At 41.9% G+C, this 12,902-nt stretch overlaps 1 protein-coding gene across 6 annotated transcripts in view; it reads left to right on the top strand.

Annotated features, from left to right (window-relative positions):
- Positions 1-10,315, top strand: part of TCF20 (transcription factor 20) — a 118,288-nt gene extending 107,973 nt beyond the window's left edge. For 4 of the 6 annotated variants that reach the window (XM_029963571.1, XM_029963570.1, XM_029963572.1 and 1 more), the window contains exons 4-6: positions 1,358-1,407; positions 4,363-4,490; positions 8,232-10,315. In XM_029963571.1, the coding sequence (XP_029819431.1) occupies positions 1,358-1,407; positions 4,363-4,446 (134 nt within the window). In that variant the 3' untranslated portion in view covers positions 4,447-4,490; positions 8,232-10,315. The remainder of the gene's footprint in view (positions 1-1,357; positions 1,408-4,362; positions 4,491-8,231) is intronic. The other 2 variants (XR_003916206.1, XM_029963573.1) reach the window with 2 other exon arrangements.
- Positions 10,316-12,902: the final 2,587 nt, after the last annotated feature.

Below are 12,902 nucleotides of genomic sequence, written 5' to 3'. Positions count from 1 at the left end.
CAGGACTGAGGGTTTTACTCCCCTTTCCTAAAATCTCTCAAGTAACTTAGCCCATTGCATGCTGTTTCCCTTTGATTCAGGCCAGAGGCATTCGTGTTGAAACATAGGCATTTCATAGCAGAGGGATGCTCTGCCAAAGCCTGGGTATCTAGAAAGCTTTTCCCTCAAGCTTTAGTTCCAGTCTCCTGCTGTCTGCTAAACTCTTCCAGCAGATTGAAACAGCAGGTAGCACTGGTTATGCTACATACTTAAGAGCATTTTAAATTAGCACATTTTATTTACCATTGTGCTTCTTCACTTGTGAGCTGTTGGGGTAGGTTGGAGCAGACAGGAGGTCATGAGCACCTTGCTGAATTCTCCCGATCGGTGTTGGTCGCACTGAGGGGGTGGTGGTGCTTGGCCCTACTGGTGTGGTGGTAGTGCTGGGTCAGCCTGCCTCCCGTGGGGGAGGTGGCTGGAACAGAACAATGTCAGACATTTGGGCAGGTTGAGAGGTGACCCTGCAGTTCAGGGTGCCCAGGGGAGGCAGCTGAACGCTCTGAGGGGAGTGCTGCTTTTTCCCTAGCCTGGAGTTCTGGAAGCCGACTCATCCCTCAGAGGTGTAGTCTGGGAGAGGGTATGAGAGGAGAAACAACTCTTAGACTGGCAGTGCTGCTAAAGAAATGCTTTTCAAATGGCAGTATTGCTTAATTTGTTCCTAAATAAGCAGTCCTACATAGGCGCCCCACTTTTTGCAATAGGTTTAAATCATTAATTAAACTATTTTGTAGATCATAGAAGCTTCACATATATGAGTCATGGAAGCAGATCCAAGAGCAGCACGAGTGACCTGACTACCAGACAGTGTCACAGTGTAAACTGATGACCAGGATTTGGGATTGCAGATAAGCTGTATACACCCATATCTAGAGACACACACCCCTTCTTCCCCTGATGTTGGCAGGGCCTTGGGGTAAGGATGAAAGGCAATGATTTTGCTATGAAAAACAAGCATCCTCTGTTCAAGTTGGATGAATGTGTCTATCTTCATTGTGCTGAAGCAAGGAAGTTTGGAAAAGCTGAATGGGATTGGGGCACAGGATTTGTAGATTTGCTGTTATGATTCTTACTGCATACAGAGCATCAGGAAAACCAGGAATGCTTGGTAATCTGGGCAACATTGTCACTTGGGGTGTTGAGTAATTTTGTTTGCTAAAACTTTGGGGGTGGAAGGGATGAACCTTCTAATAACATAGTATTCCTATAAGAGATCTTTGAATGAAAAATTTATACCTGTGAGGCAAGATTAACACGTGATGTATTATTCAAGTTGGTTTTCATTTAAAAAGTAATAAATTTCTGTCTTCTCCTCCTTTAGATTGTTTACTAAACGAAGAGAATTTCTCAGTGAGGTGCCCCAAGCACAAGGTAAGAATCCTCTCCTGAATTAGACTTGTTTTTTTGCTACCTTCTTCTGGTTTTTAAATTTGGATTAGTAATTTTATACCTGGATAACATCTGCAGTCAGATATGCTTCTAATGTGTAATTCTAGTGTAATTCCTCTGTGATGTGTGCTTGTGGTATGTGTTTGCTGGGGGCAGACATCAACTCAAGAAGAATACAGAGTTTAAGAAGATAAAATTTTTGTCCCATCTGTTCAGTTGTTCTTTAGATCCTTGATGACTCTAGCAAGCTCAGCTTCATTTCCTGAATTCTGTGATAGAATCAGTACATTGCCTCACTGTTTCTGTTTGAGTGCTACATTGAACTGTCTGTGGTTTTTCTCCTTGAATTTACTGAGGATGCAAGAAGGAATAAAAATGGCTTATGGAAAAGTCCTCCTGGTTGTGGGAAACACTATCTTCTAGTGTAGTGGTAGCTTTTAGACTGAGTCCTACCACTCAGCCTTCAATAAATCTGTTGGGTTGTTCTGTAGATCTTTGGCTCAGAAGACCCATATGCTGCTTCTGCCCAGGGTTTGGGTATCCTTAACTAAGTGTCCCTGGAGCCTGCAAAGACTGTGGTGCTAAGAGCTGTCTGTATGGAAAGAGGAGACAAGGTAGACAGTACATACTCTCTTGTACTCATAAGTAATGGGATACAGTGCTGGGAATGCCCCTCCCAGCCTGTAAGGGAGGATGTGGATACCAGTCTTCCAATTTTAAATGCTCAGAAGTATCCAGTTCTTGTGGCCAGTTGGATACAACAGGAATTGTGCAAGAGTGGGGATGGCTTGTGCTGGAAAATAAACCATAATAGGGAAGAATTATGTTGCTTTCTAGTGGGAGTTAGTCTCCATTTAGTTCTCATCTGCCGATCTCTTCTCTGCCTAGAACTAGACTGACATCTGGTGGTCTTTTGTCTTCACAGATTATCGTTAATCTGTCTTTTGTAAACATGCAAGAATCAGTCTTGTATTCCTTTCTGGGTGTTCTACCACAAAATGATGTATTTATACACACGTATTTAAAACGTGCTGGAAGATTCAGTGCACATTCAGGGTGTTATCCAGAATTGGCCTACTTTTCATCATATAAAAGAAAATAAATTATTCTGCACAATTGTGGAATAATGTTGACAATGTACAGCAAGCTTAAATTGATGCATTAAATGCTACAAGAACCTGCAGATCTTGCCAAACAAAAACGGAAAGGATGAGTTCCCCTTACTGTGGAATGCAGCCCTTTGCCCAACTTTGGATATTTGGCTAAAGATAATTGGAGGGTGTCCTGGTTTTGGCTGGAATGGTTATTTTCTTCCTGGTACTTAGTTGCCAGCTGGGGTTTAAACCGTGACAGAAGGCTGAGGTTTTGAAGGCTTTTTTATTTTTGCTGCCCATTGCCTGATTATTACAGGGAAACAGTGTTACATGGATGGCTCAAGTCATTGCTGTTGTACGTGAGCACTTGCAGTGATGGTGCTCCCTTCGGTGAAAGGAAACAACTGTTTCAGTTTCAGACAAAGAATCCAGCCTCCCAGAGAAGTTTTTGAGAAGGCATATGGGTTTCTAAAATAATCTGAGGGGGGGTGAGAGGGAGAAAACTACCAGTTAAGTTCATAAAGGTACTTCATGAGGCAATACAATTTTGAATTTTGTTCAAAACTGTCCCACCGCAGATTGTTTTCTTTGTTGCATCAAAACCAGAAATTCAATACCAGCAGCCTCTCTTTGTCACTGAAGTTTGTTGGCTTTTGCTTAGTAAAGACACGAATCATTTGTTTGAATTCAAGCAGAGTTGTCTTTGCTTGGCTGTGACTCTGCCCTCACCATGTGTTTCACTAATCATTACTGGTTTGTTTCAAATTCTTCTGCAGTGCAGAATATAGGATCACTCTGCTCCTTCCATTGTAGTGGCTGGAAAGGGGAGTTCCAGACAGTGACAAGGCAGGAACAGGAAGGTTGAAAACCTAGAATGACTGGAGAACAAATGGCATCAATTTTTTTTTTTGCATTATATAAACCTGAGCAATTGAGAGGAAGAAAGACTTTAAGACCATTGAAAGCCATGCTGTTAGGTAACACCAGCTTAGCATTATTAGCTAATTAGTATCTGTTTAATACCTCACCCTTCTGTAGTTAATGGGTGGAAGAGCTAACTTGATAAATCCACTAGTGCTGAGTAAGTCCCCCAGTGCTGTGCTTCTTGCCCTTTTGCAGTCCATGCCTCACATCGGTAAATACACTTCATCATAATAAGCGGCTCCTGGAGAGCAAAGGTGCTTCTCGCCTCATTAACTGCGCTTGACACTTCAGGCATAAGCAAGCTAAGTCCAGAGGGACTGGTCCTGCCTTCCCCTGTGCTCCCCAGTGAGCTTTCCCATTTCCTTCTGTCAGCATTGATGCTTCAACCAACCATGTCCTGAATGTGCTACTTATGCAAAATATCAGCTTTTATCACAGGGAAAACGCTGTCTGAAAACTAATCATCTTTTGAAGGGTTAGCTTCCTCTCACAAATCCAACTGGCTCTGTGTCTGCTTCGCAGCAAATGTGGTTGCAACAGAGCAGAGGAGGATGCCGAGGCACTGAGTAGTCTATAAAGGGTATGGGATACCTCACCTTTTGGTGGCTCTGCAGTCTTAGATTATCTTAAGCCATCTCTGGACCGATTTTAAAGTGATGCTTCTCAGCTCGTTCTATCCTTTTGTGTTAAATTCTGTGTTTCTTAAAATAACCCAGGCTTTCATATCTCAAACTCTTTACTTTTGCGGAATTGCCTGCTTTTGTCTCAGGGAAAACTCTGTCTGAAAAATCTATGTCTGATTCCAATACTGACTTCTCTTTCTCTCTCCCACTTTCTGTATGTTCACTTTCCCTACCCCTGTCTTCCGTTGCTCCCTCATTTTCTTTTTCCTCCTCTGTTTGGCTTGCTGGTTCGTCAGCCCCCCCTTCCTTGCTCTCTTCCCTCCTTGCAGAACAAGATGGTGAAAGGCAGCCTCAGCACAGAGCAGTCGGAGCGGGGGTGAGGGGGGAAGTGTACTCCTGGGAATGGATATAAAAGCAAGCACAGGTGAGTTGGGGAGAGTTTCCAGTTTCCGCTGCTGCCTTCTGGGGCTCTTTCCAGTGCCTTCCCCATTTCTATGAGAAATCAAGGTGCTTTTGTGTACATTCAGAAAATTTGTAATGATTTTTTTCCTCCTGCTACCGTTCGGTTCAGGCTAGTGACTTCACTTTTTTGTATTTCTGCAGCAGTTCCTTCTGTTAAGCAGTGAAAGGCAAAGCTTGTTAGCTGTTACAACTGCCTGATTACTCTCTCAGCTAAACCAGTGGCAGAAATCTCCTTTTGTATCGTGTCCCTGAGGATCTGAAGGGGTGTTTTTGCAAGTCTCAGAGTAGTTAATAGTAAGCTTCCCTATAAATAAATAAACTCCTTGAAGTATCTTAGATTGTAAGTATGTAAGGAATAATTAAAATATTGATGAGTTCAGGATTATTGTAATCAAGGATTCCCCTGTTTTTAGAAATGTAGATACAGGGATAACTAAATTAGTCTTAGTGGGAGCCCACTGCGTTTCTGTTAGCCCTGTGTTTTTCTCCATTTTGTGAACAGACCTGGGTCAGAGAAGGTGGAACTATATCCAGAAGTGCTCACAATTTTGTAACTTTGTAATGTGCCCCAAGTGCCCCACTGCACTTCCTTCCTGCCTCCTCCTTTGTCTAATCCCAGCGTTCATACAGCCATGTGTGAACTTGATGGGGAGCTCAGTTTGTCTGAAACTGCTTTTTGTCATGTTAGCGTCTGAGCTGGGTCATTTTCCCAATCTGGTTCACTGTATGGCTGGGAAAATACACTGGCACAAGGAGAGAGTAGCACCCAAGGAACAGCATGGGGTTGGGATTTCTTATTTTGTATTCAATGGCAAGTGCACGGTTGTTCAAAGGCAAGAGTAGAATAAAGTGAAGTAAGTATTTGGTTTCAAATTAATATTTGTTGGCACCCTTTCTATGAAACTGCAGCCCAAGAAGGTCTCTTGCCTTCATTTCACTGCTTAGTTGCATTTCTTACTCAAGATAGTTGCTTCTCAGTCCTTTTCATGCAATCATGCAGGTGAAGCTGCTCTTTCATGTCAGTGCTTGGAGCTGCTGATGATAATCCTCTTCCCTCACTGCCATTCTCTTGCTTCCCAGTCACATCCCCTACCTTAAAATATTTCCTGTTTTTAGAGTTACGTGATTGTGAAATACTTTTAATGATGTTTTCTGTGAAAGATGAGAGATTAATTGGAAAATTCTGGCGTTTTAGTGCAGTAGCAGAAGACAGATAGTGTTTCATATAAACACTTTGTAGACTGACTGCTGACTTGGTTTAGCTCTGCTACGTTCTGTGGTTTTTCATTTTTAACAGCCTTCTTTCTTGGCTTTGGAGTGTTGTTTTAACAGTTACCATGCAAACAGTATTTAACAGTATTCAGTGTTTGAGTAGCTTTTTCCTTCCATGGTAAAGGTCATTGGGATTTCTTTAAGCTTTTCTCTTTTCCTTAAAATGTAACAGGCAAGGTAATTCATGATGTTAAAACAGGACAGTGGTCTCACAGACAAAGGTGCCTGTTACAACTGTTTAACACTAGGAAAATCTTATCAGTGATGATTTTTGGGCCGTTCCTTTAAGGCACTGGTGAACAGTGTCCCAGAGACCTTTTACACAGCTTTGTTTCCTGCATTATTTTCCAGTGCTAACTCTTTTTTTATATATGATAGGAATGTATTGGCTTAAGACCTTGCAGGCTGTGGAATCTCTGTACCATGTTCACTGTGTTTTCTAGACATCTCTCTAAAGTATCATTTCTTTCCAAATCCACTTTTGCCTCAAGTAGCTCTTATCTGAAGGTCCTATTATGCCACCTCCTTTTGATGTTGAGAATGTCTTAAAAATTAGGTTATTCAACCTGACCTTGCATTACAAAATATAAACCCCAAGCAAATCTAAAAGATCCAATTACATTAAAAAATATTTGTTGTGTTACTGTGATAATTAAAGAACTGCCCTTCTGCTGGCCTTAGTGTAAGATAGAATGGTCTCTCAGTGAGATTATTGGGCTGTTTGAGTCCTGGTTCACTCCTGAGCCCAGCAAGTTAAGAAAAATCCTGCATGTTGGATAACATCCAGGCAAGTCAGTGTATTCTGTCTCTGTTGCTTCTCTCTCCCTGAGCCAGTTGCCTCTAGAACATTTGGATCAAGTCCAGATCTGGAGAGTGACTGTGAGAGAAAGTCTGGTGCTCTGGATCTTGTCCAGGAACGAGGAAGGACTCTCTCTGTGTTGAGCCTGTTTCTTCCCTGAGCCAGTGCCTAATGCTCTGGACCAATTCCAGGCATGGGCATGCTGCAGTTGTACAGGAGCCAGAGACAGCAACACGGCCTTGACACTCCTTCAGCAAGGGCTCGCAGTTGCACAGTAATGAACACCACAAAGGTCAGCTGCCTGAACTCTCTAGGAACCTCCCCCCTTTCCTCTTCAGCTGTAGCTCCACAGCTTTGCCCGTCTGGTTTTTGTACGTATTCGCCTGACTCTCTCTTCACTCTCAGCCTGGCACCCCTGGGTGGGGGATATTTTCAGCCAAGTGTTAGGCTTGCTGGGATGTAATCTAATTGATGTGCTGATGATGAGAGCAGCACTGACTTCTGTATCACACTTAGTTAGGGTTCCTGGAGCTTAATTGCCAGCTATGAATGAACATGGGTGTTACTTGGTTCCCAGGCACACCTCTAATTCAGTTAACTGCTTTCCATATGCATCACTTATGTTGCAAATTTTTTCCTTTTCCCAAGCTCACTAGCTGGTAGGAAGGGATTTATCTAAGTCATATCAAAGTAAGTAACCTTACTAAATAAATAAATTGTTGGGAGAAGGGAAAAAAGGAATATATTATTTCAAGCTTTGCTTTCTCTCTGTGCAGATTGAGAACCATAGCGTAGAGAAATGAAATTGTGGTTTCTCTTTTGAACTGAGCTTCCACCAACCTAGCAAACTCCTGAAGTTCGTTTTCTCACCTCAGAGAATTTGTGGACAGGGAGAACGTGTGCCAAACACTTGGACATTTCCACATTTGTGTTGAAAGACATCACAAGCTTAGTCCTTCTGTGAACTGCTGCCACCACCATAACATGACAATTAGAACAAAAAAGCAACATAAAGAAATATTACCTGCCCTCCAATTAGTTAAACCACAGCTTTACCTTTAGCTGGTGAAATGTAGCCATTTCCCAGATTTGGTTCCTGCGACTGGACTCCTGTAATTTTGATACTGGTTTCACTGTCTGCTACATGTTCACCGGAAAGCACTGTTGCACGGTAGTGGGGTGACCTGTATATGAAAACACTTGGGTCCAGTCCCTGAGGGGCAACATGGCATCCCAGAAGCTGTCATCACATTGGAACACTTGGCCCCTCTGTTTCCCGTTCTCACCGTCAGCGTGAGGAGCGAGCGCGAGGTGAGCGAGCTCCTGTCTGGCCGCTGGCGGTAGTGGCTCTGTCGGAGTCGTGGCACGGATCATCCTGTCATCCTGGACCTGCTCCATAACTGGGCTTGTTTAATCTTTTACTGATTGTTAAACTAATGCTTTTTATCCATGGATTTGCTTTTATGAACTCCTCACCATTGTGCTTCCATCCGTTTTCAGTCCACAAAACTAAAGAGCTCTCGGTGTTACTGCTGTGGTAGGTGCTGAGTGGGTTTTTCCAAAGCTGGGGGGGGCCTGCTGGCAGGCAGAGGCAAGGAACCATTCCAATATTATTTTCACTTTGTTTTTCAGGTTAGGCTGTTGAGATAAAAAGCGGTGGACATTCGTGACTGAATGGAATCTCTCCCACTGTGCAGCCATGCCCCCTCTCGACGTGCCTGCCAATGCCAGCACTTCCTTCATAAATTCTTACATCACACTCAAGACTGATGACATCACAGAATCTGACCAAGGAGTCTGAACCAGCTGTTTCCATGGACACAATCTCCATAGTGACAGTGGGAAGGGGAGGGGGAAAAAGGAAACAGGTGGGGGGAATTAAAGAGGGAGGGATAAATATATATATATATAAAGATCTATTTTTTAGTCTTGAAAGACTTTGTTTTAAATGAAAGGTGCGCTATATCCCTTTTGATGCTTTTGATTAACAAAACCCCATATAAATTAAAAAAGAAACCTATAGCTTAAGTAAATATTAAACCCAAAATTAAAGCAAGGCTCATTGAGTCTAACATTTTGTGGGAAAGAACAGCAGAACTGGGAGCACTCCAAACAGGACTTGTCTCTGTTCCTCTTGCTTTCTTTCTCACAACATTCAATGAAATTCCATTTTAAAAGGCAAATAAAATACTGATGATTGCGGGGTGTGGGAGGAAGGCTTGGATGGTTGCAGGTGATGGGGTTTCAGTTTCTGAGGGGCAGTGTTTTGAGAAACGCTGTTAACGGCGTAAGCTTGAAAAACATCTGAAGACCCTTGGGTCGTGAGACTCATGAAGTAAGAGGCTGCTGCCTGTTTGATCCCATACACCTCATTTGTGTGGGAACAGCTGTCCCACTCGGGGCAAGGGAGTATCTCTCCTTTATGACAACAAAGTGCACCCCCAAATCATTCCAAGAAGCTACCTTCAGTTTGAAAGGCAGGTGAGAGGAAGTCATGGTTTACCTGCCAGATTGGGGAACAAAAGGAAGTCTGAATGTTGGTGGAGTCAATGTATCTTCAAACTGATTGGGGAAAATCCACTTGGCCCTTCTTTTTATTTTATGTATTTGCTTTTCCTAAGGAAGGAAGAGGGAATGTCAGTGTAACAGCCTACACTATATGGTTATTTGGGGTGGGGTTTTTTTTGTAAATTATGTAATTTTAAAACATTTGGGTTTAAGGAACAAAACAAAAACAAATCATAATTTTTTCTTGTTAAGGCCTTAAGAAAGGGGTTAGTGCATCTTTCAGGGGTCACTCTGCCATGGGAATAAAAATAGCTGTTTCACAAACAGTTTTATATAAAAAAAGCTTAAAAAAGCCAAAAAAACTAATAAACTTCATTTTAACCTTGTCTCCTTTTGTTTTGTGCGAACTTGATTTGTTTAAAAGGACAGAGAGAGACAGTACTATCTGCTGCTTTTTGGTTTCTTTGCCTTCATCGGTTCTGCCTTCAGTGATGACCTTCTGAACTGGCCCAGCAAGAGGAAGACCACAAAGGCTTTGAAAAACTAAAGCTTAGGATTTGTTTGATGTTCAGAGATAACGAGCCAATGACTGGATGAATTTTCTGTTCATGTGAGTTGGTGGTATTTCACCAGGTCACTGACTTCTTTCACTCATAGAATGGTAGCATATCCTAGCGATATCAAACAGCGTGGTGTTTACTGGGAAGTCACTAGAGATAGGGATCTAACCAGCATGACATGGATAAAAAATGGGGTTGATATTGTGGGGAGGGAAGAACTATTTTAAAAGTTATGTACTGGATGCTTGCTCAACTACTCGCATTTTGGAGTATTCAGCACATACAAATAAAATCTATGATAGCTCATATTAAGATATCTATTTTAACTCTATTTTTAAAAGATCGATTTAAAGATTTGGGAGATAATTTGGCAGTTATTTATTTCTAGAAGTTGCTACTTTCACTCATGAGTATTTGGGAAGAAAGGCAGTCTTCTGCTTACTCCTTTCCTAGTAGCAGCTACTGAAGTTAGTATGTCCTTTACATTGAGAAATAGACCTGTTGTGATAAATGTCACTAATGTGTCCTGAATTGGTGCTGAAAATATTTAACTGCTGGTGTAGTCAGAAAAAAAATCATTTTTAGCATAGTTAATGTGATTGAGTAAATGACTTCTTTTCAACTGAATAAAAATTGGTTTTTTTTTCATAGTGTCTGTTCTATTCTACCTATTTAAAAAAAAAAAAACTTATTGCATTGATTTATGTCGGTGAAGAGTCATCTCTAGCACTGTGACAGCGGCCCAGCGTGTGCTGCAACTGCTGAATTTGACGCTTTTGGCTCTTCAGGGTGGTGTCACGCAGCAGAGGCAGATGGTTTTTGGGTAGCTGGGAGGGAGCCTTGGAGGTTTTCCATGTGGGAGCCTGTGGCAGTTGTGGAGATTCAATATTTCCTTGTGCACCGTGGTTGGAAAGTAGTGGGAGTCGTGTAGAACAAATAAAGAAATAGTACCACAGTTGACTCCATGGGAAGTATTTCTCAGTGGGGAGTGTTTAAAACCCCTTCAAACTCAGCTGTGGTCAGAGGTGGGTGTGCTCTCTAGCAGGGAGGGAGTCGTGCATGTTGGTCACCTTTGTTGGCCAAGTTTTTACAGAAAGCAGAGCTACCACAATTCTAAAACCAAGCCAGAAGGAATTTAAACAACGTGTAATGGCTTCTTGGGAGAACCTGGAAATGATCCAGAACAGTCATAAATCCAGTTGGAAATAAAAATTTCTTTTGGCTGAGAAAATAATAAAGTGCTGAGTGGATTCTGAAAGCAGCTGTTGTACAGAACATTTACCTACTCCATCCTGCAAAAGCAATTAACATCTTGATCTCACGGATACCCTAAACCTGAAAGAAAGAAAAGGGTTGGAAGTCTTTGTAATTTAGAATTTGTGGAGCAGAAATGACCTGCAGCAGAACATTGAAGCAGATTGTGTATAAACGAAAATGAGCGGCCTGCCAGCCACTTGGGAATTACCTGTTTGGATGAGGAGTGAGTGACCTAATGAGAGTTTGGATAAGGTGGCTCATTTTCAAAGTGTTTCTCCATGCTGTCTGACTCCCATCAGGATCTCTTGAAAGGAAGGAGACTTACACCAGTGTGGTGGCAATTGTATGTGGGGATTTAGCAGCGTTTCCGAAGTGTGTGGTTGCCATTTAAAAAGGAAGCTCCAGTGGCTAACCAGAGTAAGTCACCAGTGCTGAACAGGGTCAAAGGAAAAGATCGCGTTTTCCCATAAAGGATATGCAATGGATTCTACATGCAAAGGATGTTTGTTGATGTGATAAGGATAAAGGGACTCCTCCTGCAGGAGCTGACGGAGCCCCTGGAATATGTACAGCAAGCATATCCCGATACCAGGAGCTGCTGATTGATACAATTGTAATGGATTTTTATTGCATGTTGAATTCCACACTTGGAAGTCCAAGGCATAGACTTCTGGATTGTGCAGCACAGGAGAAAACAGTCTCAGCTGCCACTGCAGAAGGTGATGACCATCCCACTAATCTGTACCACGTAGGTACAAAGGGGATTTTACCTGGGGTTGTGATATTCTTGAACCTTCTGAAATGCTTAGAGCAAAGCAAAGTGATGATGTGAAATGGTGTTGAAACAAAAAACATTGAGGGGGTCAGGGCAGAGCATCTGCTGAAGAATGTTGCACATCTAGTTCACGGAGTCCAGCTAATGGCAAGGTAAAGAAATATGTTTTCAGCAGGACATGCATTTAAAAAAAGGTACTTTGTTGAGATGTGGGCAATTAAATGACAGCTCTGGTATTTGGACTGTTTAATGTGCAGTGTGAACTGTAATGTACATAAGAATGTATGTGAGGAAATAATACCTTAAAGTGGTACATTTACCATTTACAGGGTGAACATTTTGGGGCTGAGTTGGATGTAAACTTTCTAAATTAGCGTGCCTATTAATCATGTCATTACAATCAGGAAACTACCTGTGCTGTCTTGAGTGCAGTGGCTGTCCTGGATATGGTAGAAATACTTGGTAGAGGGACACAGTATGGGTTTGTCTGATTAGATCCTTGACTTACCAAAATGATTGGAAGAAGCAGTCCTCTATGTAAAAATTTAGAAAATTGAGTGGAAATATCAGATCTTTGGAAGTGGAACAGGGTATCTGGATGGTTGAGGATGAATAAATCATCGTTGCTCTGGATTTTTTTTTTAAGCGATTAAAAGTTATGTGGAAAAGAACAGAAAGAGGACAGGCAATCCAGGTTCAGTTACAGATCTAGAAAACACAAAGATGTGGCTTTACTGACTTTGTTATGAGATGCCGAAAGTGCAGTTTCAATCTTAGTTTTGGGTTAGAAATCCCTGTTGTGAAATAGGATGAGATTCTAACAAACATGTTTACTCTTGGGTTTGGTTTTTTGTTTCGGGTTTTTTAAAAGATAGAGCTCCTGGAGCATATTGTGAGTCAGATAATTTAGTCAGTAAAGGTAGAGGGCAAAGGTGATTATTAGAAAATTGTGGGAGACCAGGAACACTGTGGTTATTCTCTCTGGCATTGCTGCACACTGAAGAGAGCTTGGCTAATGCACATCACTGAAAAATTCATTCCATATGATACCTGCACCATCAGCTCCCAAACTGAGCTGTGCTATTCAGCTAAAAATTATTATGTAGAGCTTTGAAGGAGAGAATTAGGTTTTCCTTTTGAGCGCAAAGGTCATTGAAATTGCTGTCATTGTCTCTGCATGTGAGTGTTTAATATTTTGCTCTG

Source organism: Manacus vitellinus, unplaced genomic scaffold (assembly GCF_001715985.3).
Source record: "Manacus vitellinus isolate BGI_N305 unplaced genomic scaffold, ASM171598v3 scaffold_5_pilon, whole genome shotgun sequence".
Classification (NCBI taxonomy): Eukaryota; Metazoa; Chordata; class Aves; order Passeriformes; family Pipridae; genus Manacus; species Manacus vitellinus.
The sequence above is the reverse complement of the archived record's forward strand: the minus strand, read 5'-3'. Positions and strand labels throughout refer to the sequence as shown.